At 46.6% G+C, this 27,528-nt stretch overlaps 1 protein-coding gene and 1 non-coding gene across 6 annotated transcripts in view; both read left to right on the top strand.

Annotated features, from left to right (window-relative positions):
• Positions 1 to 27,528, top strand: part of LOC139243544 (uncharacterized) — a 333,845-nt gene that overhangs the window by 267,062 nt on the left and 39,255 nt on the right. For all 5 annotated transcript variants that reach the window (XM_070870793.1, XM_070870792.1, XM_070870790.1 and 2 more), the window contains one exon: positions 4,847 to 4,939. In XM_070870793.1, the coding sequence (XP_070726894.1) occupies positions 4,847 to 4,939 (93 nt within the window). The remainder of the gene's footprint in view (positions 1 to 4,846; positions 4,940 to 27,528) is intronic.
• LOC139252457 (U2 spliceosomal RNA) lies at positions 26,135 to 26,332 on the top strand. Its single transcript, XR_011591488.1, has one exon. It is a non-coding gene; the product is annotated as a U2 spliceosomal RNA (small nuclear RNA).

Raw genomic sequence — 27,528 nt, 5'->3', positions numbered from 1 at the left:
CTCTGAGTGAAGAAGTTTCTCCTCATCTCTGTCCTAAATGGCCTACCCCTTATCCTAAGACTATGTCCCCTGGTTCTGGACTTCCCCAACATCGGGAACATTCGTCCTGCATCTAACCTGTCCAGTCCCGTCAGAATCTTATACGTTTCTATGAGATCCCCTCTCATCCTTCTAAACTCCAGTGAATAAAGGCCCAATTGATCCAGTCTCTCCTCATATGATAGCCCAGCCATCCCTGGAATCAGTCTGGTGAACCTTCGCTGCACTCCCTCAATAGCAAGAACATCCTTCCTCAGACTAGGAGACCAAAACTGAACACAATATTCCAGGTAAGGCCTCACTAAGTTCCTGTACAACTGCACTAAGACCTCCCTGCTCCTATATTCAAATCCCCTAGCTATGAAGGCCAACATACCATTTGCCTTCTTTACCGCCTGCTGTACCTGCATGCCAACTTTCAGTGACTGATGACCATGACACCCAGGTCTCGTTGCACCTCCCCTTTTCCTAATCTGCCGCCATTCAGATAATATCTGTCTTTGTGAATTTGCCCCCAAAATGGATAACCTCACATTTATCCACATTATACTGCATCTGCCATGCATTTGCCCACTCACCTAACCTGTCCAAGTCACCCTGCAGCCTCTTAGCGTCCTCCTCACAACTCACACCGCAACCCAGTTTAGTATCATCTGCAAACTTGGAGATATTACACTCTATTCCTTCATCTAAATCGTTAATGTAAACTGTAAAGAGCTGGGGTCCCAGCACTGAGCCCTGCGGCACTCCACTAGTCACTGCCTGCCATTCTGAACTTGCTTAGGAGCTGGGCACATGAGGTGTTGTCGACAGATGAAAGCGCTCACATGTCATCCCAGTTCCAGCTTATCTTTTCCAGCCAGCTCCTGCCGAACAGCGTGGTTCCATCGACGGTACCACCCAGAGTGATAGCTCGTGCACCGCTCCATCGTAGGAGACCTTTATGGTAGCACTGCCAATTACGGGAATTAGTTCCTTTGTGTATGTTCTAAGTTTGGTACGAATGGGAGTCAGGACTGGCCTTGAAGTCTTGCTGCACCACAACTTATCCAAAGTTTTTACTCATTATGGACTGACTTGAACCCGTGTCCAGCTCCATGGACACAGGGAGTCCATTATATTCAACCTTCAACATTATCGGGGGACACTTTGTGGTAAATGTGTGCACCCCATATACCTCTGTCTCCTCGGTTTGAGGCTCTGGTTTGTCATGATCCACCATGGATCTGTCCTCCTCTGCAACATGGTGGTTTGCAGGATTCGCAGTGTTTACAGCTCGCCTGCACATGCGTTGGAGGTGTCCCATTGTTCCACAGCCCTTGCAAACATATCCTTTGAAGCGGCATGAATGGAAACGATGATCGACCCGGCAGCGCCAGCAAGGTATTAATGGCCTTGTATTCACCACCCTTGATGGCGGACTCTGAGTCATCTGCAGATGTGCAGCTACAGGCATGTAAGTCCTGCCATGTACATTTCGATTCAAAAACAACGTGACTTTGTTCACAATATTTGCAGCAGCATTAGTGTGCTTGGCATTGTCACTGGTGGAGATAAACGCCTGGGCTATCGCTATGGCTTTACTCAAGGCTGGGATCTCTAGAGTCAAAAGTTTGCGAAGTATTACTTCATGGCCAATGCCAAGTACAAAGAAGTCCCTGAGCATGTGCTCCAAGCGTCCTTCAAATTCGCAATGGCCTGCAAGGCGCCTTAGCTCGGCGACATAGCTCGCCACTTCCTGGCCTTCAGACCTCTTGTACGTGTAGAACCGATACCTTGCCATCAGAACGCTTTCCTTCGGGTTTAGATGCTCCCGGACCAATGTGCACAACTCATCGTACGACTTGTCTGTGGGTTTCGCTGGAACGAGCATGTTTTTTATGAGGCCATACGTTGATGCCCCGCAAACGGTGAGGAGGATCGCCCTTCGTTTGGCAGCGTTCACTCCTCCTTCCAGCTCGTTGGCCATGAAGTGTTGGTCAAGTCGCTCCACAAAGGCTTCCCAATCATCTCCCTCCGAAAATTTCTCCAGGATGCCCACAGTTCTCTGCATTGTTGCGGTGGGGTTCGCCAGTTGTTAAGTCTTGAATAAAGAGTCAGACTAGATACTGCAAGCTCAAAGTAAGTGTGACCATTATTACAGATCTCAGAGCGCCTCTCCAGCCTGTGAGGCCTCCTTATATACAGGTGCTCCCAAGGGACTGTGGGATCCCTTGGGACTCCAGGGGATAAGCCCTCTGGTGGTTAGACATGGTATTTACAGGTTTACATACATAACAGAAAGGATATGAGGTTCAAAGCTCAGCTTGGGGTCAAACAGGACTCTGAGGTTGGGAACAATCTGATTCAACCTGAAATAGTGGCCGGAAAGGGAAGTCTGTAAGGGAAGCTAAAGTCAATGGCATAACTCCCCAATGTTTAGCTGAGGTAGTTAAGACTCATCCAAGACTGGAAGTAAGAACATAACATAAGAACATAAGAATTAGGAACAGGAGTAGGCTATCTAGCCCCTCGAGCCTGCTCCGCCATTCAATAAGATCATGGCTGATCTGGCCGTGGACTCAGCTCCACTTACCCGCCCGCTCCCCGTAACCCTTAGTTCCCTTTTTGGTTAAAAATCTATCTATCTGTGACTTGAATACATTCAATAAGCTAGCCTCAACTGCTTCCTTGGGCAGAGAATTCCACAGATTCACAACCCTCTGGGAGAAGAAATTCCTTCTCAACTCGGTTTTAAATTGGCTCCCCCGTATTTTGAGGCTGTGCCCCCTAGTTCTAGTCTCCCCGACCAGTGGAAACAACCTCTCCGCCTCTATCTTGTCTATCCCTTTCCTTATTTTAAATGTTTCTATAAACTGATGTCTGACAAGGAATCTGATAGTTTATGGCTGAAACTATATAAAATGCTGAAAAATCGAACACCTTTTCCATTTTTGGTGTTTTTTTTTCCTACCACTTACAACTCACAGCTGTATTTCTTTAGCATTTCTGCCTAATTGCCAAGAGATGTGGACTGCTGTGACACATTCTCAGCATTGTATTTCCACAGATGCAGGGTGAAAACTACAGCTCTTCCGACGCATCACTTGCTCTCACGTGCACAGGATCTATCACCAGGAGCTATAACTTCCCCCGCTGTTTTTTTTTGCTTATGGGTAAAATGTCTGCTGTGCCATTCCTGGCATGTGCCAGGATGCATAACACAAAATAGTACACTCCCAATCTGCAATTTTTATCGATTAACTTTACTGGTTGCAGTATCGTAGGTTGGGAGTGTGCAATCCTATTTGTGCACCAAAATGGCACAATGAAACTTTTGCCTCTCATTTTTCATGTGAAATAGAACACTCTACATATTGTAGTTCTGCATGAGCAAGGTTAAAACTACAACTCCCATGATACAACTCTCTCATACACACACATTACAGCAAATGGGATAAAAATTAAATTTTTTGAAAATTAATTTTAAATATTTTATCCCAGGCCAATGCTAATTTTACCCAGAAATAAACTAATTTTAAGAGTTTGTGCATCATTTTTTATTTTAACATTTTTTATTTAAGATTTATAATAACTCTTACTCTTGAGACTTATAATTGCCCTTTCAAAGGGTCAGGATTTACGGTCTTCTGAAAAGCCCTGCAAGTTCCAGGTGCATGCACGAAAACCCGGAACTTGCGATCTGTCAAGGCACGCCTTGACATATCTGAACCCACTATAAAATCACTTTTGCTGGTGCAGTGTTGAGCTATTTGCCCAATTACTGCCCATCAATTGCCCACAAACCTCTTACGGCTTTCACTAGTGTAACAGTTATTATAAATCTTGTTAAAAATTAAGAAATACAAAATGATACACAAACACTTAAAACTAGCTTATGCAAATATTGCCCCAAGCTAAATGATTTAAACTGTTTTTCAAAACATTTAATTTTTATTGTATTCACTATAATGAAAGGACTTTTAATTAAATTTGAAAATCAGAACATTTATATTTATTACAGTTGTCTAAATTGTTTAATTATTTGGGGATTCCAATCGGGTTTATGGGGATTCCGTTCAGAAATGGAATCCTCCTTTCTCATTGGAGGACCTGACCCACGTGATCCCAGGGTCACTTCCGAATCGCCTGCGTCTTTGGGATCCATGGGCCTTCATGTAGGCATATGCCTCGAGGCCCGCGACCTGAACTCTCCATAGCTTTGGAGCCAGAAGTTAAGTTTGTAGATCCTTCGCCGTTGTTTAACCATGGTACCGAGAAATTCCCGGCACCCAAGAATTCGGCACAAAGATTACATTTCAGTTCCAGCAAACATTAGGTCAGACCTATGTGGAGAAATATTTCTGAAGGCATTTCTAACATTAAATAACCAATTTAAATACTATTTTTTTTAATTAGCTAGTATTTATGGGTGTATTTCATTTTACGTTATTTCTGGCTCTAGCCTATTCTGAGTGAAAAATGAAAATTTGTGTCCAACAACAGCATGAAGAAATTATTTGAGTGACTTAATTGGTCACTTTTGTGCTACATGCTGGTTGGCGAAAAATAGTTTTAAAAAATGGAGAGATTACTTCCTGCTGGTTAATTCTTCATCATTTTATAATTTGGCTGCTTTTAATTAATTTAGATATAATCAATCAGATATTTGATTGGTAACTAACCAATAAGTAGTTATTTGACACCTCTGAAGCCTCATTTTAGCAGTGATTCCTTTGAAAGATGTTACAGACATAGACCAAAGGTAAATCTGGTAATTATGAGTAAAAATACAACCCTACATGTGCTAACTTGTATGTCTTTACAGTTAAAGCTGTATGATATTGCATTTGGAAACCTCAAGATGCCTGACTTCACAAACTTTTTGGATGAAATTAGAAAGATAATGGAGGAATACAAGGTATTTATGTCTTACATTCTAATTTAAATGTGGTTTCATGTCATGATTCTTAAAATTACAAAAGAAGTCAAATGAGCATAAGTGTACAGTCCAGGAAACTGGACTGGGATCATAGCGGGGACATGATGACTGGGGTAAGTCCCATCCCAAACCTGTAGAGGTGGAGTCAGGAAAATCCAGTCCTTCATGGCTGTAAAATTATGGGTAGATTTTCCAGTTATGCACTCCCTGCGCATGACCAGAGCTCAAATCATGAAATTGGACATCCCCAGTCCCGAGATATTCTGTCTATTAAAATTAATGGGTCGGAAAATCATGGACTGGCAATCGGCAGTTTCCCAAAATGCAGTCTAGGCATGAGTCAGGAATTCCATATTGATTCTCCAAGTTGCCCTGACCAGTGAAGCTTTGTGCTGGGAAAAAACATTTAGTTCTATAATAAGAAGCAGAAAATGCCAGAAATGTACAAGTGCACTGTATAAATCTACGAAGTGATTATTTGCATGGCATTTTTTGACTCCGTCTGTGCACGCGCGCTTGTTTGGTACTGTGCATGCACACTCAATCCGGTCGTGCTTGCACAGTGCAATATATGAGGAAGGGGGCCAAACAAAGTCACTGATTACGTAGGCAAGGAGGATCTAATTACACATTCCAGGGAAACTGCTGGATGTGTCTTGTTGTCCAAAAGGACGAATGAGCAATCCGGTCTTGTCATCTTGTCATCTAAGGAGACTAATAAAAACTTTGGTGTTGTGAATAGACACATTCATAAGCATATAGGTAAGTATCTAGATAATCCCGTTATATGTTTGGAAGGGATGAAATTCGATTAGGTTCAAAAACGGGCGCGGTGAGCGTGAAGCATGATCTGCCCATGTCCATTCAAAGTGCTGCAGGCAGCACGTAAAATTCATGCTGTATGCTCATTTACATGATTGGAACCCTGAACTCAGCACTAAATGCACTATTGGTTGATTTAGCGCTCAAGAGGTGGACTAATATCAGGTGTAGTCTACGGTCCAATAATATTTTGCCGAGTTCGCTCATGAATTCTGCTACACAGGACTCAGATGGTGACTTCGATGGGGTGGCCTTCAGAATAAGGGTGATGGGCATGCATTCAGAAATGCTTGAAGCAATGGCAGGCCTACCAAAGAGCCTCTTGTCAGCATCAAAGAGCTCCAACATTGCATGGGGCATTGTGTGGTGCTTGGAGGCCATGATTTCCAGGATGAAAGTAATGGCCAACTCCATTAGGGCACGTGGATCTAACCGTGATGCTGGGTGTGATGGCCGATGTTGCAGCTTCCATTGCAGCACAAGCGGAATCGACCAACATCTGAGCGTTGCAGTGGAAGCTCAGACTGCTAGCTTGCTGCCACGCAAACTCAGACTGCTGCTATCATGGCTGGGTTTACAAGTGTGGAAAGGGGCTTGCAGGGTCTCTCAGAGGTCCAGCAATATGTCCTCCAACCGATGGCTAAGAATGTTGAGGTGCCACCCCGGGGGAGTGGCAGTGGCTCCGTGGGACAAGAACCTGCGGTCCTCTCTCAGGATGGTAACATTCCTACTCCCACCACTGCCACTCCGCCAGTGCCCTTGGTGCTGCCTGTTAGCCAGCCTATCCAGACTGCTGCCGCCCATGCTAAGGTGGTGCAGTTACAGCAGGGCCTTCTACAGCCAGAGCTGCTTGGGGTCGTCCTGGAAGGCCATCTGCAATCTCCCCCATAGAAATTCAGCAGCCTTTCACCAGCCATGCAGCAGCCACTGAGGTAGCACTACGTTAGGAGCATTAGAGTAGGCAACCATCATAGGCAGTCCCTCGAAGCGAGGATGACTTGCTTCCACGCCAAAAAGGGATCAGTTCACAGGTGTTTCAATGAAGGACCTTATTCTATTTCTAACACAGATGAGGCTGAACACAGGGAGGTTAAAGTAAGAGTGACCTCAGTCTTTATTAAGACACTCCAGAGTGAGGAACAGGTCTTAGGGGCCGGCTTATATACAGTGCTCCCAAGGGATGCTGGGATCCCTTGCGACTTCAGGGGATGAGCTCCCTGGTGGCGGAACATGGGAGTGCATGTTTTACAGATACACAACATCACTCCCCCCACCCCCCCAAAGTCAAAGTGAAAACTATTTACAAGGTGAGGCGGTCGGGAGCCTTTCTTTCCCTGGTGGACTGCCTCGGTACAAATGTCTGTTCTGGTGTGTTGGCTATGCCCTCGCTGGACTGGCATGTTGTTGGCCCTGCAGGGCTGCTAGGTGAGCCTGGCCTTGCTGGGCTGTTGGGTGTGATGGGTTCGATTTCCTGGTCCGGCGTGGTGTCGTTGATCCTTTGGGTGTGTGTTGTGGTCTCGAAAAAGGTGCTGTCTGCTGTGGGGTGTTCAGGGCAGTCTGTGAACCGCAGCCTCGTTTGGTCCAGGTGTTTTCTGCAAATTTGTCCATTGTCTAGTTTGACTACAAACACCCTATTCCCTTCTTTAGCTATCACCGTGCCCGCAATCCACTTGGGACCATGTCCATAGTTTAGCACATACACAGGGTCATTCAGATCAATTTCCCGTGACACAGTGGCGCGACCATCGTTTACATTTTGTTGCTGACGCCTGCTCTCTACCTGATCATGCAGGTTGGGGTGAACCAGTGAGAGTCTGGTTTTAAGTGTCCTTTTCATGAGTAGCTCAGCCGGGGCCACCCATGTGAGCGAGTGGGGTCTCGTGCGGTAGCTGAGCAGTACTCGGGACAGGCAGGTTTGGAGTGAACCTTCTGTGACTCGTTTAAGGCTCTGTTTGATGGTTTGTACTGCCCGCTCTGCCTGCCCATTGGAGGCTGGTTTAAATGGGGCCGAGGTGACATGTTTTATCCCATTGCGGGTCATGAATTCTTTAAATTCGGCACTGATGAAACATGGGCCGTTGTCACTGACCAGTATGTCAGGCAGGCCGTGGGTGGCAAACATGGCCCTCAGGCTTTCAATGGTGGCAGTGGCGGTGCTTCCCGACATTATTTCACATTCAATCCATTTTGAAAAAGCATCCACCACCACCAGGCACATTTTACTGACAAACGGGCCTGCATAGTCGACATGGATCCTCGACCATGGTCTGGAGGGCCAGGACCACAAACTTAGTGGTGCCTCTCTGGGCGCGTTGCTCAACCGAGCACATAAACTGCATTGCCATACACAGGACTCGAAGTCAGAGTCGATACCGGGCCACCACACATGGGATCTTGCTATCGCTTTCATCATTACTATACCCGGGTGTGTGCTGTGGAGATTCGAGATAAATGTCTCTCTGCCCTTTTTTGGTAGCAGTACGCAGTTACCCCACAACAGGCAGTCTGCCTGAATGGACAGCTATCCTTTTGCCGCTGGAACGGCTTGATTGGCTCTTGCATTTTAACGGGGATTCTGGCCCAGCTCCCATGCAGTACACAGTTTTTTACTAGGGATAGCAGAGGATCTTGGCTGGTCCAAGTCCTAATCTGGCGGGCCGTCACAAGTGATTTATCATTTTCAAATGCTTCCATGACCATCAGCAAATCTGCGGGCTGCGCCACCATCAATAAGTTTGCAGACTGCGCCATTTCCACCCCCATGGTGGGCAATGGTAGCCGACTGAGAGCATCCGCATAGTTCTCGGTGCCTAGCCTGTGGCGGATGGTATAGTTATACGCTGATAACGCGAGTGCCCACCTTTGTATGCGGGCTGCGGCATTAATATTTATCCCCTTGTTTTCAACGAACAGGGATGTGAGGGGCTTGTGATCGGTTTCCAGCTCAAATTTGAGGCCAAACAGGTACTGATGCATTTTCTTTACCCCGAACACACACGCTAATGCCTCTTTCTCAATCATGCTGTAGGGCATCTCGGCCTTGGACAAGCTCCTGGAAGCATAGGCGACAGGTTGCAACTTCCCCGCAACGTTAGCTTGTTGTAATACCCACCCGACTCCGTACGACGACGAGTCACATGCTAGCACAAGTCTTTTACACGGGTTATACAATACAAGCAGCTTGTTGGGGCATAAAATGTTTCTGGCTTTCTCAAAAGCAATTACTTGATTTTTTTCCCCCATATCCAGTTCTCACCTTTGCGCAATAACACATGTAGGGGCTCTAAAAGGGTGCTTAACCCCGGTAGGAAGTTACCAAAATAGTTGAGGAGTCCCAGGAACGACCGCAGTTCCGTGACGTTTTGTGTCCTGGGCGCGTTCCTGATAGCCTCTGCCTTGGCGTCTGTGGGCCGAATGCCGTCCGCCACGATCTTTCTCCCCAAAAACTCCACTTCTGTTGCCATGTAGATGCATTTCGACCTCTTCAGCTGCAGCCCTATGCGATCCAGTCGCTGGAGGACCTCCTTCACATATTGTAGGTTCTCGGCGGTGTCCCGCCCCGTGACCAATATATCGTCCTGAAAAACCACCATGTGTGGTACCGACTTGAGTAGGCTCTCCATGTTTCTCTGGAAGATCGCTGCAGCTGACCGAATTCCAAACGGGCATCTGTTGTCGATGAACAGTCCCTTGTGCGTGTTGATGCAGGTGAGGCCCTTCAAAGACTCCTCCAGCTCCTGCGTCATGTAGGCCAAAGTCAGGTCGAGCTTGGTGAATGCCTTGCCTCTTGCCAGCGTCGCAAATAGGTCGTCTGCCTTAGGTAGCGAGTATTGGTCCTGTAGCGAGAAACGATTAGTTACTTTATAATTGCCACAAATGCTGACCGTGCCATCACTTTTGAGTACTGGAACAATTGGGCTGGCCCACTCGCTGAATTCCACTCGGGAGATGATGCCCTCGCGTTGCAGCCTGTCCAGGTCGATTTCCACTCTTTCCCTCATCATGTGAGGTACCGCTCGCGCCTTGTGGTGAATGGGTCGTGCCTCTGGGACCAAGTGGATCCACACCTTCGCCCTGGAAAAGTTTCCAATGCCTGGCTCAAAAAGGGAAGGAAATTTGTTTAGAACCTGGGTACATGAGGCCAGCGCTCGGATGTCGTGATCACTACTACTAAGATGCTCTCTACTCTTACTTCTCCTATCTGTTCTGGTTCATTCCCTATTTCAAGATCCAGCAGTGATTCTTTTCTTGTTGGACTTATTACATACTGAGTGAGAAAGGAGTCCTGTATATACTGTAAAAATTTAATTCCCTTGTCTCCTTTTGCTACATCTTCCTGCCAGTTTATTTGAAGGTAGTTGAAATTTCTCACGATTATTATTCTATGCCTGCTAATCACCTCTTAAATTTGCCTACGTATTTCTTCCTACATTTCCGTTTCACTATTTGGGGGTCTACAGTATATTCCTATTAGGGTGATGATCTCTTTTTATCTGTTACGTCAATCTATATGGATTCTGTATCTGTATTACTGCTATTTACACTCTTTTCTACTGCCATTATGTTATATTTAACTAGTATAGCTACTCCACCTCCCATCCTTTCTTCTCTTTTCTTTCTAAATGTGTTATAGCAGGCAATATTTAGTTGCCAATCCGATTCCCTATCATAGAATCATAGAATAGTACAGCACAGAAGGAGGCCATTCAGCCCATCGAGCCTACGCCAGCCCCTTCGAAGAGCAATCCAGTGAGTCCTACTTCCCCACTTTTTCTCCATATCGCTGCATTTTTTTCTCCTTCAAGTATTTATCGATTTCCCTTTTGAAGGCTCCTACTGAATCTATATCCACCACCCTATCAGGCAGTGCATTCCAAATTCTAACCACTCATTGCGTAAAAAGATTTTTCCTCATGTCACCTCTGGTTCTTTTGCCAATCACCTTAAATCTGTGCCCTCTGGTTATTAACCTTTCAGCCTTTGGAAACAGTTTCTCTGTATTTACTCTATCTAAACTCTTCATGATTTTAAACACCTCTATCAAATCTCCTCTGAGCCTTCTCTGCTTCAAGGAGAACAACCCCAGCTTCTCCAGTCTATCCATGTAATTGTAATCCTCCATCCCTGGAACCATTCTACTAAATCTCATCTGTACCCTCTCCAAATCCTTCACGTTCTTCCTAAAATGTGGTGCCCAGAATTGGGACACAATTCTCCAACTGGGATCGAACTAAGTTTAGCATAACTTCCTGGCTTTTGTACTCTGCCTCTATTTATAAAGTCCAGGATCCCATATGCTTTATTAAATGCTTTGTTAACCGGTCCTGCCACCTTTGTGCACAACATAAGAACATAAGAAATATGAGCAGGAGTAGGCCATTTGGCCCCTTGAGCCTGCTCCGCCATTCAATAAGATCATGGCTGATCTGATCATGGACTCAGCTCCACTTCCCTGCCCGCTCCCCATAACCCTTTACTCCGTTATCGCTGCCTTAAATATATTCAATGACCCAGCCTCCAGGTCTATCTGTTCTTACACCCCCTTTAAAATTGTACCATTTAGCGTATATTATCTCTTCTCTTTCTTCCTACCAAAATGTATCACCTCACACATCCCTGCGTTGAATTTCAACTGCCATGTGTCCCACAATTCCACCAACCTGCCTATGACTATTACTATCTTCCTCACTACTTATTACACTTCCAAGTTCGAGTCATCTGCAAATTTTGGAATTGTGCCTGTACCGCCCAAGTCCAAGTTATTAATGTGTATCAAAAACAGCAGTGGTCGTAGTACTGAACCTGAGGAACCTCTATCCAATCCAAAAACAGCCATTCACCACAACTCTCTGCTTTCTAACCCTTAGGCAATTTTGTATCCATGCTGCTACTGCACCTTTTATCCCATGGGCTTCAATTTTGCTAATGAACCTATTATGTGGTACTTTATCAAATTCCTTTTGCAAGTCCATATATACATCAACGGCACTGTCCTCATCCACCCTCTATGTGTGTTTCTGTGTGTGTGTGTCTGTGTGTGTCTGTGTGTTTCTGTGTGTGTGTGTTTCTGTGTATGTGTGTGTGTTTGTGTGTGTATGTGTCTGTGTGTGTGTGTGTTTCTGTGTGTGTGTGTGTGTCTGTGTGTGTCTATCTGTGTGTTTGTGTATGTGTGTGTGTCTGTGTGTGTGTGTGTTTCTGTGTGTGTGTTTCTGTGTGTGTGTGTGTTTCTGTGTGTGTGTGTCTGTGTGTGTTTCTGTGTGTGTGTGTGTGTGTTTCTGTGTATGTGTGTGTGTGTGTTTCTGTGTGTGTGTCTGTCTGTGTGTTTCACTGTGTGTGTGTCTGTCTATGTGTTGCTGTGTATGTGTGTGTGTGTTTCTGTGTGTGTGTGTCTGTTTCTCTGTGTGTGTGTGTGTTTCTGTGTGTGTGTGTGTTTGTGTGTGTGTGTTTCTGTGTGTGTGTGTTTCTGTGTGTGTGTGTGTCTGTGCCTGTCTGTGTGTTTGTGTGTTTCTGTGTGTGTGTGTTTCTGTGTATGTGTGTGTGTGTTTGTGTGTATGTGTGTTTCTGTGTGTGTCTGTGTGTCTGTGTGTTTCACTGTGGGTGTATGTGTCTGTGTGTTTCTGTGTGTGTGTGTGTCTGTCTATGTGTTTCTGTGTATGTGTGTGTGTGTTTCTGTGTGTGCGTGTGTTTCTGTGTGTGTGTATGTGTGTTTCTGTGTGTGTGTATGTGTGTCTGTGTGTGTGTTTCTGTGTGTGTGTGTGTGTGTGTCTGTGTGTGTGTGTCTGTGTGTGTGTGTTTCTGTGTGTCTGTGTTTCTGTGTGTGTGTGTGTGTGTGTGTTGTAAAGTCCTCAGACAATACCACAAATCCACACGAGGCACATTCTATGGATAAGGTCACTCTGTGACCTGCACCTTTATTCACAGGACCAAGAAGTGATGACCCTGCATGAGACCTCCCTTTATATACCTGGATGACCAGGTGAGGAGTGTCTCCCACAAGTTCACACCCTGTGGTCAAGGTGTGCATTTCTTACGTATATACAGTATTGCAGTGTTGTTACATGAAGGTTACATACATGACATCACCTTCCCCCCAACGTCTTATTGGGATCACAGGTTAAGTCTTTCGGGTGGTCTGCGCTCCCTCGTGGAGCGCAGCAGTTGGGGCTCTGGCTGTTGAGCCTTGGCCTGCGTGTCTGTCCCCTGTAGTGATTCCGGCCTGTCCGGGCTGACCGCAGGGACTGTGCATGCTGCTGAATGCTCTTGTTGCTCGTTCACTGGCGGTGGTGTGAATACCATCTCATGATCTTCCTCAGGTTCCTCAGAGTCCATACTGAACCTTTTTTTTACTTGGTCCAGATGCTTGCGGCATATCTGCTCATTGTTAAGCTTAACCACGATAGCCCTATTCCCCTCTTTGTCTATTACAGTACCTTCAAGCCATTTGAGCCCCAAAGCGTGATTGAGAACAAATACGGGGTCACCAATTTCTATACATCTCCCCCTTGAATTACGGTCATGGTACTCATTTTGGGACTGCCGCTTGCCTTCAACAATGTCGGACAAGACAGGATGAATGAGGGACAGCCGCGTTTTGAGTGTACGTTTCATAAGGAGCTCTGCAGGCGGGACCTCCATGAGTGAGTGGGGTCGGGACCTATAGGCCAGCAGGAGGCGCGATAGGCGGCATTGAAGGGAGGGACCTTGAATCCTGAGCATGCCTTGTTTTATGATTTGGACCGCACGTTCCGCCTGACCATTGGAGGCCGGCTTGAACGTTGCTGTCCTGACATGGTTGATGCCATTACCCGATATGAACTCCCGGAATTCGTAGCAAGTGAAACATGGGCCATTATCGCTAACAAGGATGTCCGGCAAACCGTGGGTCGCAAAGACCGCACGTAGACTCTCCACAGTGGTGGATGTCGTGTATGAATTCAAAATGATGCACTCGATCCATTTCGAGTACGCATCAATCACGATGAGAATCATTTTCCCCATGAACGGGCCCACGTAGTCTACGTGAATGCGTGACCATGGCCTGGTGGGCCAGGGCCACGGGCTGAGCGGGGCCTCCCAGAGGACATTTCCCAGCTGAGCACACGTTGTACACCTGTGAGCACAGTGTTCCAGGTCTGAATCAATTCCCGGCCACCAAACTGTGATATCTTCACAGAGCACACACACACAGCTCTTAAGATGGCAGGCTCTCAGTCCGGAAGCTACCAAAAGCTGCCTGTCTGTTTATTATAACTCTCCAGCTGCAGTACACAATACGTCCACATCCCAGTATAGAGCTACAAGCAGTACAAGCTTACAGCACTTACAGACATCACACTTCTCCCTTCTTAATGAAAAAACCATCATAACAAACATCATAAATAACTTCATTTTTATATATATTTACAAATTTAACTTTACGACTTGTTTTCTGTTTCGAAGAGGATACCTTCGCTCTCGAACAGAACCTTCCAAACATGGTGTTGATTTCACACTCATTGGAGGGTCATCCTGAGGAACATTTTCCTCCATGGAATTTCCTTGATTTTCATTTGTACTCCCTCTAACTTCAGGCTCTTTGTTTCCCTGACTCGGACTCAGACTTTCATTCTGATTCTCTCTTGGATTTGTTTCCAGTACATTGGATTTAGGATTTGCTATTGGTATATTAAAACTATCTGATGAGTCAGAAATAATTGAATCATTCCCACCTTCAACTCTTTCCATGTCTGTAGGTAAAATATGATCAATATGGACAAACCTAACCTGTCCATTATCAAACATCTTTCCCAAATATGTGCGAGGACCACATATCTTCACCATTCTTCCGGGTAACCACTTTAAACATTTTTGGTGATGGTTCTTCACTCTCATCTTCTGGTTTAATTTCACTCTTCTCTCTTTTACTCGACCTCTATCATGATTCTCTTTTTGTCTGATTTGTGTCTCTTCTATAGACTGTGCCAAATTTGGCTTTAACAATGAGAATCTGGTTCATGGCAGTCGTTTGAGAAACAACTCCGCTGGAGTTCTACCAGTAGTTGTATGAGGAGTATTTTGATATGTAATCAAAAAATTAGCCAATTTGTGATCCAATGACAACTGCCGTTTTCTTGGATTTGGATCTAACATTTATTTTATGAGGGCATGTTTGACAATTTGTACAGTGTGCTCTGCTGCACCATTCGAAGCAGGGTGGTATGGTGGAACGTTGGTATGTTTCACACCATTTTTGCTTGTGAATTGTGCAAATTCTTCTGAGCGAAATTGTGGTCCATTATCAGAAACAATTTCTTCAGGGAGGCCAAATGCAGAAAATAATTTTCGTAAAATGTCCAATGTTTTATTTGTTGCTATTTTCCACATTGGAAACACCTCAACCCACTTTGAATGGCTATCAATTACAATGAACAATTGTTGTCCATCTAACTCGGCAAAATCAATATGTAGCCTTTGCCACACCCTGGAAGGCCATTTCCATGGCTGTAATGGTACTGGTGGTGGTTGCTTGCTTACCGATTGACATGTCGTACACTGACTCACAATGTACTCGATATCTTTATCAAAACCTGGCCATCATAAATAACTGCGTGCAAAACTCTTGGTCAAGCACATTCCCAGGTGCTGGTCATGGAGGTCTCCTAATAATTTGTACCTGAATTTATTTGGTATAACCACTCTTGCACCCCACATGATACAATCTTTATCGACTGATAATTCATTCCTACGAATGAAGAATGGATGTGTATCTTTGTCTGTTCCCTGGTTTGGCCATCCAGTTGCAATCTCCTCATACACCTTTGACATCAATGGGTCATGTTTGGTTGCTCTACCAATCTCTTCAGCTGTGACTGGCAGTTTATCAATGTATGAAAAATAAAACACTTCTTCCCTATCGGGTGTACCCTGTGATGGGGAAGGCAATCTAGACATTGCATCAGCATTACTGTGATCAGCTGATCGTCTTTATTCAATATCATATGTATATGCTGATAAAATCAAAGCCCATCTCTGCATTCAGGCTGCAGCTAATGTTGGAACTGGGGACTTTGGATGGAGGATTGCTGTTAGGGGCTTATGGTCCGTAACGATGGTAAATTTACGACCATACAAGTATTTGTGAAACTCCTTGACCCCAAAAATTAATGCCAAAGCTTCCCTTTCAATTTGCGCATAATTTCTCTCACTGACACTGAGAGTGCGTGAAGCAAAAGCAGTTGGTCTCTCCTCCCCACTGCTTAATACATGAGAGATCACTGCCCCAACTCCATATGGAGCGGCATCACATGCTTGTTTAATTTCCTTAGATATGTCATAGTGAACTAACATGGTGCTCTCTACCAATTTGTTTTTACACTCCTTGAATGCTGTATCGCATTCTTTTGACCACTTCCACTGGACCTGTTTTTTCAAAAGTTCATTTAATGGATGTAATACTGTAGCCAAATTTGGTAGGAACTTCCCATAATAGTTCAAAAGACCCAAGAATGAACGAAATTCAGTGACATTCCTGGGAGTAGGTGCATTTCTAATTGCATCCAATTTTGCCTTGGTCGGATGTAAACCATCTTTGTCTACTCTGTACCCTAAGTACTCCACTGAGTTTTTAAATAAGTCACACTTATAAGCAGACACTCGTACTTTGTGCTTCTCTAGCCGTTTGAGGACTTCATTCAATATTTTATAATGAATTTTCCTATTTGGTGCTGAAATTGGTATGTCATCCAAATAACATACTACCCCTTCAATACCTTGCAAAATCTGGTTCATCACCCCTTGGAATATGGCAGGGGCGGAAGACACTCCAAACGGTAGTCTATTAAATTGATATAGGCCTAGATGAGTGTTTATAATCAAACATGACTTGGACTCTTCATCTAGTTCAAGCTGTAAGTAAGCATTCGTAAGATCCAGTTTTGAGAAGATCTGACCACCTGTTAGTGTTGTGAACAAATCTACTATATTCGGCAATGTATTTGGGACATTACTCTCTAGAACCTGGTTTACGGTTACCTTATAATCACCACTCAATCTTACTTTACCATCAGACTTAGGTACAACAACAATGGGTGTAGCCCAATTACATCGATCTGTCTTACAAATAATGTTCTCAGTCTCTAGTCTTTTGAGTTCTTGCTCAACTTTCTCTTTGAGTGCATATGGTACGGAACTTGGCTTGTAGTAAACCGATCTAGCGTCCTTCTGTACCCTGACACTCGCCTTGAAGCCTTGGATCGGACTGCCCGTTTCACAGAACACCTTCGGATACTGTTTGATAACCTCATCCGTTGATGAAAATCTCGCTTCCACAGAAAAGACCTTACTCCAATCCAGCTTCAGTGAGCTTAACCAATTTCTTCCTAGTAAAGCAGTCTTGTCTCCTTTCACTATTATTAGAGGCAAGTTCTGAAATTGATCTTTATATTTCACCGGTACGGTGATACGGCCTACTACAGGAATTTTCTCTCCCGAGTAGCCTCGCAGCTCTATCTTGGATTTCTCCAGTTGGAAATCACGCAATTTGTCGCAATATAGTGACTCCGGGACTACACTCACGGAGGCACCCGTGTCAATTTCCGTTGGTATCTTGAATTCCGCAACATCTATGTGGATTTTGATGCTTTCTGAATCGCTGTCCATTAACCTCGTGTTCCTGATGACGTGTAATTCTAACATCTCGCCCTACTGTTGTTCTTCCAAGCCATGCAGTCTCTGGATTACTACGCATAGCTTTGAACGCTGGACTCATAGCTTTAAAAGTTGGTTTACCCTTCAGTCGGCATGCCTTCGCAAGATGCCCAGTCTTTCTGCAGAAGAAACACTCTGCCTTCACATATGGACAACTTTTAGCAATGTGTTGTCCCAGGCACCTATAGCACGACTTTGACGTTCTGTTAGAATTTCCAGTTTCTGAGACTTTCGGCCCTGGCCGTCTTTTACTTTGAACCTGCAGATGATTTACCTCAGTTGACTGACGACCGTAATCATTATTTAATTCTCGGGAATATTGTTCGGCCATGCTCATCGACCTCGCTGTCTGACAAGCAATCTCAAAAGTCAAGTCATCCGTCGTCAATAACTTCCTTCTGGTCGCATCAATTTTCACCCCACAAACAAAACGATCCCGTAATGCTCGGTTTTGAAAGTTCCCAAAATTACAGTGCATCGATAGTTTTTTTAATGCTATGATATAATCATTGATACTTTCATAAATCTTTTGATTCCATATCCCGAAACAAAAGCTTTCAGCAATTTCTAACGGTTTGGGGTTATAGTGCTACTCCAGCTTCATTAAAATCTCTTTAAGCATTGTGTCCTTTGGCTCGTCAGGCACAAGCAAATTTACAAGGGTTTCGTATAATGCCGGACCCGCCACCGATAAGAAAATTGCTTTCTTACGTTCCAATACAGCCTGGTTCTGGACTGCATTGTCTGGAACTTTGATTATGTTATTTGCAGTGAAATACATTTCTAGCCGGTCCACATACGCTTTAAAATGTTCCTGGTTGTGTCTATATTCACCCAAATATCCGATTACACCTGCCATGTTTAAACTCTAGCTGTTCTCACCTGTGCTGTAGTTTACCTCGGATTTTGTATTTTTTTTTCAAAGACAGAAACTTCCAAAGTCTTCTGTCGGCTGGCTGAATCCTTCATCAACAAAATTTAAGCTTTAAACATCCGAAAAAATCCCATCCTCAGTCGCCAACTGTGATATCTTAACAGAGCACACACACACAGCTCTTAAGATGGCAGGCTCTCAGTCCGGAAGCTACTGGAAGCTGCCTGTCTGTTTATTGTAACTCTGCAGCTGCACTACACAATACGTCCACATCCCAGTATAGAGCTGCAAGCATTACAAGCTTACAGCACTTACAGACATCACACAAATGTGTGACCGGGCAATGGCCTTCATCAGCACGATGCCTGGGTGCTCGCTGTGGAGTTCCGTGATGAAAGCTCCCCTGCCCCTCTGGGGCATGACTACCCGGCTGCCCCATAGGAGGCAGTCGGCTTGGATGGAGAGCGCATCCATCCGCCTGTGAAACGGTCTGACCTCCTCAGGGCATGCTCCGTGTGTGGGCGCCCAATCCCCAGTCAGGACACATTTCTTAATTAAAGATAGGAGATCTCTGTTGGTCCAGATTTTGATCTGGCGGGCTGTGATGGGGGAGCCTGCGCTGTCAAAGGCATCAACGGCCATGACCATCTCAGCGCTTTGCTCCGCTGCCCCCTCAGTGGTGGCTAGTGGAAGCTTGCTGAGCACGTCAGCGCAATTTTCAATGCCCGGCCGGTGCCGGATGGTGTAGTCATACGCAGCCAGCGTGAGAACCCATCGCTGTATGCGAGCTGAAGCATTGGCATTGACAGCCTTGCTGTCTGACAACAGGGATGTTAATGACTTGTGGTCCGTTTCTAATTCGAACCTCCTGCCAAAAAGGTACTGGTGCATCTTTTTCACCCCATAGACACATGCGAGTGCTTCCTTCTCAACCATCCCATATTCCCGTTCTGCTTGAGAGAGCGACCTGCAGGCATAAGCCACAGGTTGGAGTTACCCCTCAGCATTGCCCTGCTGCAACACGCACCCAATCCCATCGGACGATGCATCACATGTCAGAACCAATTTCTTACAAGGGTTGTACAGGGTCAACAACTTATTTGAACAGAGTAGGTTTCGCGCCCGATCAAAAGCCAACTGTGACAGTCGCCCCAAAACCAATCGCAACCCTTACGCTGGAGCACGTGTAGCGGCTCCAACAATGTGCTTAAGTTCAGCAGAAAGTTCCCGAAATAGTTCAAGAGTCCCAGAAATGAACGCAACTTCGATGTGTTGCAGGGCCTGGGCGCTCGTCGAATCGCCTCTGTTTTGGATTTGGTAGGCCGAATCCCGTCTGCAGCAACCCTCCTGCCCAGAAACTCGACTTCGGGAGCCAAAAACGCACACTTAGGCTTCTTGAGTCACAGGCCTACCCAGTCCAGTCGGCGTAGCACCTCTTCCAGGTTGTGGAGGTGTTCCTCGGTGTCCCAACCCATGATGAGGATATTGTCCTGGAATACGATTGTTTCCGGAATGGATTTGAGCAGGCTTTCTATGTTTCTTTGAAAGATCACGGCCGCTGATCGAATGCGAAACGGGCACCTGTTGTAAACAAACAGTCCCTTGTGCGTGGTGATTGTGGTCAGTAGTTTGGATTCGTTGGCCAGTTCTTGGGTCATGTAGGCTGAAGTGAGGTCCAACTTGGTGAACAGCTTGCCACCTGCCAGCGTGGCAAAAAAATCCTCCGCTCTCGGAAGTGGGTATTGGTCTTGTAGGTACACCCGGTTGATAGTGGCTTTGTAGTCGCCACAGATCCTGACCGAGCCATCCGCTTTTAGGACGGGAACAATGGGGCTCGCCCAGTCGCTGAATGCAACGGGTGAGATGATGCTCTCTCTCAGCAAACGCTCCAATTCGCTTTCAATTTTCTCCCGCATCACATACGGCACAGCTCTGGCTTTGTGGTGCACTGGACTGGCGTCCGGGGTGATGCGAATCACTACTTTGGTACCTTTGAACATCCCGACGCCTGGTTGGAATAGCGACTCAAATTGCTGTAGGACCTGTGAGCATGAACTTCGCTCCACAGATGAAACTGCGTGCACATCCCCCCATTTCCAGTTCATCTCAGCTAACCAGCTCCTCCCCAACAGTACGGGACCATTGCCCAGGACAATCCAGAGCAGCAGCCAGTTCACTGATCCATTGTGTGTGACAGCCAACATTGCACTGTCTAGCACTGGAATGATTTCTTTGGTGTACGTTCGTAATTGAGTTTCAATGCGTTCTTGTTTGGGTCTGCTGGTTTTGAGTGGCCATAGCTTTTCGAATTGTTGAACGCTCATGAGTGACTGGCTGGCCCCCGTGTCAGCTCCATGCATACCAGGATGCCGTTTAATAGGACCTTCATCATCATAGGTGGCGTTTTGGTATATGAGCTGTGAATATTTGCCACATGAACCCGCTGAACTTCAGCGTCCATTGATTTGCCCCATGCGTCATCCTGCTCACAGACCCCTCTTCTGGTACATCCGCCTCATAAATTAGCCTGGTCACAGGCTTCCTGCACATTCTAACTAAATGGCTAGTGAGGTTACAATTTCTGCAGGCGAACTGTTGAAACCTGCAAGTCCTGGCAGCATGTCTGCCCCCACACCTCCAGCATGAACTGAGATTCCCATTGTTGTGAACAAAAGAGCTGTTACCAGGCATTCCTCGCTGATTGTCCCTTTGACTGCTCTTGAGCACCCTGTTAGTGGGTGTCAATGGCCCCATCCCAGAACGCATTGTCCACTGGGATGGCGTAAATGTCCATTCAGCCTGCCATTGTCTGTGTTGAAAGCCTGTTCTGGGGTCTATTGCTGCCTGGGGTGTGTCGAACTGCCTTTGCCTGCCTGCTAGGTTCTGAGTCGCGTTTATGATATTGACCCCCTGATCCATCGCCATGTTGGAGTCAGAGTTGCACGTGTATATTATCTTGGTTTCCTCCTCCCCCGCCATAAAAGTCTGAGCCAGCAACGCCGCCGCTTCCAAGGTCAAGTCCTTGGTCTCGATTAACTTTCTGAAAATTCCGGCATGACCGATGCCCTCAATAAAGAAATCCCTTAGCATCTCCCCCCTGCAGGCGCTGGCCAAGCGCCGGAGGACCGCAACGAAGTCCGTATGCTCGGTCCTTCCCGACGTTGGTGGGTATAAAATCTGTGTCGGGCCATGTGTATGCTGCTCGCCGGTTTGAGGTGCTCACTGATTAGCTTGCTGAGCTCTTCAAAGGTTTTGTCCGCCGGCTTCTTGAGTGCTAGCAGGTCTTTCATGAGTGCGTAAGTCTTAGATCCACAATTGGTCAGTAGATGAGCCCTTCGCTTGTCGGCCGCTGCATCTCCCAGCCAGTCCTTTGTGACAAAGCTCTACTGAAGCCGCTCAATGAAATCGTCCCAGTCCTCACCAACACAGTACCATTCCTCTGTGCTACTGGTAGCCATTCTCGTGGGTCGTTGATTCCCGTTTCTCGTCGCCACTGTAAAGTCCTTACACAATAGCACAATCCACATGAGGCACATTCTATGGACAAGGTCACTCTGTGACCTGCACCTTTATTCACAGGACCAAGAAGTGATGACACTGCGTGGGACCTCCCTTTATATACCTGGATGACCAGGTGAGGAGTGTCTCCCACAAGTTTACCCCCTGTGGTCAAGGTGTGCATTTCACAAGTATATACAGTATTGCCCGGAAATCGGCGCAGTCCCGGCCTGCAAGACCATCAGCCGGCCAGGGCCATTGGAGGGAGCAGTGTGAGGCAGCATACCACTGCAGGGAGCAGCACGTGCTGCTGCAGGAGGGCGACGGCTACAAAGCCAGGTCGCTGATTGCAGTGCGGGCAGGCACAGCAGGAGGGGTGAAGGAGTGGCAAGAGTCCATAGAGGGAAGTGACCGGGGTCAAGGAGAGGCATGAGTTCGGGACCCAGAAGAGGCGAGGGCCCAGGGGCAGCAAGGGCCAGCCCACACTGCGAAATGTGTGCGCGCTCGGTCTGTGCAGCAGAGCAGGTTCCTGTTAGTCTTGGGTAATCCTTGCCACTGGACCAAGACCTAGCTCTGTCAAGCCCGTGTGATGGCTGGTGTGCAACGGCCACCACACGTTAAAAAAAATCCACGCACAGGCATCCTCCACCCTTCAAGATGTAGTTCAGGATCTGGAATATTAGGTCCTTCATTGAAACACCTGTAAACTCATCCTTTTTTGGCGTGGAAGCAAGTCATCCTCGTTTCGAGGGACTGCCTATGATGACGATGATGATGTTAACTCATCAAAAAACTCAATACGATTCGTTAAACATAATTTGCCCTTAACAAATCTGTGCTGGCTCTCCTTTATTAGTCCATGCTTGTCCGAGTGGCTTATAATTGTTTCTCGGATTATTGTTTCTAAAATCTTCTCCACCACCGACGTTAAACTGACAGGCCTGCAATTTCCAAATTTATCCTTCTCCCCTTTTTTGAACAAGGGAGTAACATTTTCAATCCCCTTGTGGGCAGCACCTCCGCAATTTCTACCCTTACTTCGCTCAGCAACCTAGGATGCATCCTATCAAGACCGGGTGACTTATCCACTTTAATTACCATAAGCCTGTGTAGCACCTCCTCTATCATTTTTTAAATCTCATTCAGTATCCCAGCAACCTCTTCCTTTACCATAGCTTTGCCAAAATCCTCTTCCTTGGTAAACACCAATGCAGAGTACTCATTTAGTATCTCAGCCATACCTTCTGCCTCCGCCAATAGTTCCCCATTTTGGTCCTTAATTGGCCCCACTGCTCCTCTGACAACCCTTTTACTGTTAATATGCCCACAGAAGACCTTTGTATTTCCCTTTATCTTAGCTATGTTTCAGTCATGCACACCATATCCAGATCCTCTCCACAAATTATTGCCTCCAGTTCATCCATTTTGCTTTGAAATACATTTAAATTGTATTTATTATTCCTCTGTCTTTGTTTTTAGTAGTTATTTAACCTTTATGCTCTATGACTTTATCTGATCTCTGGCCATTCATGTCATTCTTATTCCTTCCTTTAATTTGTCCTTTACTCTCTCTTCCTGATTCTTTTATTGTTAGGTTTCTGCCATTTCTAGTAGCCTCAACATCCCCCCCCACCATGTTAGTAGTTTAAATTAGTCTTATTTACAGCCCTATTTATCCTTTCCGCTTGGACCTTGGTCCCAGCCTGGTTCAGATGTAGCCCATCCCAAAGGTACAGCTCCTTCCTGTCCCAGTACTGGTGCCAGTGTCCCCTGATAATGGAACCCCTTCTTCTCAGGCCAATCCTTTACCCATGTCTTGACTTTCCTAATCTGTTTGTCCCGATGCAAATTTGCATGTGACTTGGGTGTTAACCCCGACATTATTATCGGTGAGGTCCTAACTCCTGATACTCCCTTAGCAGGACTTCTTCCCTAACCTTTCCTATAGTGTTGGTTCTGACATGGAACACACAACTGTATCCTCCCCCTCCCTTTCCAGATTCTATTCCAGCTGTTTCAAAATGTCTCTTACCCTGGCAACTGGTAAGCAACACACCCTTCGGTCATAGAAGCTCTGTACTCTAGGAAAAGGGAGTTCATTGCCTTCTCTCTGAACAGAGAGCAGTTGGAGTGCGCATGAGACTTTTCCAGGATATAGGGCTTACCCATGGTGCAGGGCGCCATCAACTGCACACACCTGGCTCTGCAGGCACCACATATCAATCCTGAGATGTACCATAACGGCAAAGGCTACCACTCATTTAATGTACAGTTGGTACGCGACCACTCCCAGCACATCATGGTGTGCCAGCAATCTTCCAGCCACCACATCGAACCCGAGGGTGGCTGCTGAGAGACAAGGGCTGTCCTCTCTCCACCTGAAAGATGACTCACCTCCGCAACCCCACTACTCGTAGCCAACGCTCATATAATGAGAGCCATGCTGCAATGAGGAACATCATGGAGCAGACCATCAGAGTTCTAAAGCAATGGTTCCATTGCCTTGACCACTCGGGAAGAGCCCTCAGTACTCGTTGAAGCGGGTGTCCCATTTAGCGGTGGTCTGCTGCATCCTCCATAACTTGTCCATAATGAAAGTGCAGCCATTGCCACCATGGGTTCCATGACCACCTCAGGAAGAGAAGGAGGAAGAAGGGAGGAGGTAGGCAGCAGATCCTCATTCCAACGCACTGTTCGTAAGCGCTTCATCAGAATCCGGTTCCAATGAAAGAAACCCCAGATCCCTGTTGCTCACCAGTTCCCCACCTTAACATCCCTCTCTGACTCAAAGCTGAAATGTGAGACACCACAAAACAAACATTCCAAACATAATTTATAAATTAATCGAAACTACATAACAACATCAACTAATCATCCTTGTGCAATCCATTAGTGTCTGTCTTTCGTGTTTCATTGCCTACTGGTGGTGGCTGGTGTGCAACGGGTGGTGGCTGGTGTGCAACGGCCACCACACGTTAATAAAGTCCATGCACAGGCATCTTCCACCCTTCAACATGTAGTTCGGGATCTGGAATATTAGGTTTGTTGTGTATCTGTAAAGCATGCACTCCCATGTTCCGCCACCAGGGAGCTCATCCCCTGAAGTCCCAAGGTATTCCAGCATCCCTTGGGAGCACTGTATATAAGCCCACCCCGAAGGCCTGTTCCTCACTCTGGAGTGTCTTATTAAAGACTGAGATCACTGTTACTTTAACCTTCCTGTATGCAGCCTCATCTGTGTTAGGAACACAATAACTGGCAACGAGAATACAAATCCAACGCAAAGATGCAGCATACTTTGGGCATCCTGGAAAGTTCTCGGAGGGTGAGGACTGGGAAGCCTATGTCGAAGGGCTAGACCAGTACTTTGTAGCCAACGAGCTGGACGGAGAAGGAAGCGCTGCAAAAAGGAGAGCGTTCTCACAGTCTGCGGGGCACCGACCTACAGTCTCATGAAGAATCTTCTGGCTCCGGTGAAACCCACAGATAAGTCGTATAAGGAGCTGTGTACACTGGTTCGGGAGCATCTTAACCCGAGGGAGAGCGTGCTGATGGCGAGGTATCGGTTCTACACGTGCCAGCGATCTGAAGGTCAGGAATTGGCGAGCTACGTCACCGAGCTATGGTGACTTGCAGGACAATGTGAGTTTGATGGCTACCTGGAGCAAATGCTCAGAGACATTTTTTGTACTGGGCATTGGCCACGAGACTATCCTATGAAAACTTTTGTCTGTAGAGACACCGACCCTCAGTAAGGCCATTGTGATAGCACAGGCGTTTATGTCCACCAGTGATAACACCAAACAAATCTCTCAGCACACATGTTCATAAATTAACTGGAACTGTGTTTGCGAGCAGAAATGTACAGGGCAGAAACCGCGAGTCTGCAACTGCCAGCAGGCCTCAGGTGATCCAGATGACTCAGAGTCCGCAACAAAGGATGAATGCAAGGCAATTCACACCTTGTTGGCGTTGTGGAGGCTTCCATTCAGCCTATTCATGCCGTTTCAAAGGGTACGTTTGCAAGAGCTGTGGAACAATGGGGCACCTCCAACGAGCTTGCAGACGAGCTGCAAGCTGCTAACCACCACGTGGCAGAGGAAGATCGGTCCATGGTGGATCGAAGCAATTTTGAGCCTCAGAGAGAGGAGGCAGATGCTGAAGTACACGGGGTGCACACATTTTCGACGAAATGTCCACCTATAACGCTAAACGTAAAATTGAATGGCTTACCTATAGCCATGGAACTGGACACTGGTGCTAGCCAATCCATCATGAGTAAAAAGATGTTTGAGAGACTTGGCCTTTTGGCTAAGATCATGCGTAACTGACCTGACAGGGGAGTAACCATGACCCCAACGTGGTTCTCCCTGGATCAGGAAGGTGATTCTCCTATGCTTTTTGGAAATAGGAGGTGGGTGGGGTGGTTTGACCCATCCACCTCCATGGCACGAACCTGGTATTGCAGTATTTCCAGGAACGGTGCAGTGGCTCTCGGCCTTTTGGCTAAGAGCATTGGCGCAGAGTGATCCTTGATGTGTGCAAGGTGACCTCTGGCGTTTGTAATCTGACAAGGTGATCTGACAAAGAATTGGAAAGATTGGCAACGAATAAAAAAAAAACAAGGCACTCGGACCAGCCCTGAACCCCATCCACACGAAACTGAGAACGTACACCAAAGAGCTCATCACTGTCTTGGGCAGCGCCATGGTCAAGGTCACCTACGAGGGCATGGTGCACGAACTGCCACTCTGGATTGTCCCAGGCGATGGTCCCACATTGCTTGGAAGGAGCTGGCTGGGCAAAATCTACTGGAACTGGGATGACATCCGAGCACTATCACATGTCGATGAGGCCTCATGTACCCAGGTTCTTAACAAATGTCCTTCCCTTTTTGAGCCAGGCATTGGAAACTTTTCCAGGGCGAAGGTGTGGATCAACTTGGTCCCAGAGGCACGACCCATTCACCACAAGGCGCAAGCGGTACCTCACATGATGAGGGATAGAGTGCAAAGCGAGCTGGACAGGCTGCAACCCAAGGGCATCATCTCCCCAGTGCAATTCAGCAAGTGGGCCAGCCCGATTGTTCCAGTACTCAAAAGTGATGGCACGGCCAACATTTGCGGCAATTATAAAGTAACTATTAATCGTTTCTCGCTACAGGACCAATACTCGCTACCTAAGGCAGACGACCTATTTGCGACACTGGCAGGAGGCAAGACACTCACCAAGCTCGACCTGACTTCGGCCTACATGACGCAGGAGCTGGAGGAGTCTTCGAAGGGCCTCACCTGCATCAACACGCACAAGGGACTGTTCATCGACAACAGATGCCCGTTTGGAATTCGGTCGGCTGCAGCGATCTTCCAGAGAAACATGGAGAGCCTATTCAAGTCTGTACCACACACTGTGGTCTTTCAGGACGACATATTGGTCACGGGTCGGGACACCGTCGAGCACCTACAAAACCTGGAGGAGTCCTCCAGCGACTGGATCGCGTAGGGCTGCGGCTGAGGAGGTCGAAATGCGTCTTCGTGGCAACAGAAGTGGAGTTTTTGGGGAGAAAGATCGCGGCGGACGGCATTCGGCCCACAGACGCCAAGGCAGAGGCTATCAGGAACGCACCCAGGCCACAGAACATCATGGAGCTGCGGTCGTTCCTGGAACTCCTCAACTATTTTGGTAACTT

Source organism: Pristiophorus japonicus, chromosome 2 (genome assembly GCF_044704955.1).
Source record: "Pristiophorus japonicus isolate sPriJap1 chromosome 2, sPriJap1.hap1, whole genome shotgun sequence".
NCBI classification, from domain to species: domain Eukaryota; kingdom Metazoa; phylum Chordata; class Chondrichthyes; family Pristiophoridae; genus Pristiophorus; species Pristiophorus japonicus.
Note: the sequence above shows the minus strand (reverse complement) of the source record. Positions and strands in the feature narration are given on the sequence as shown.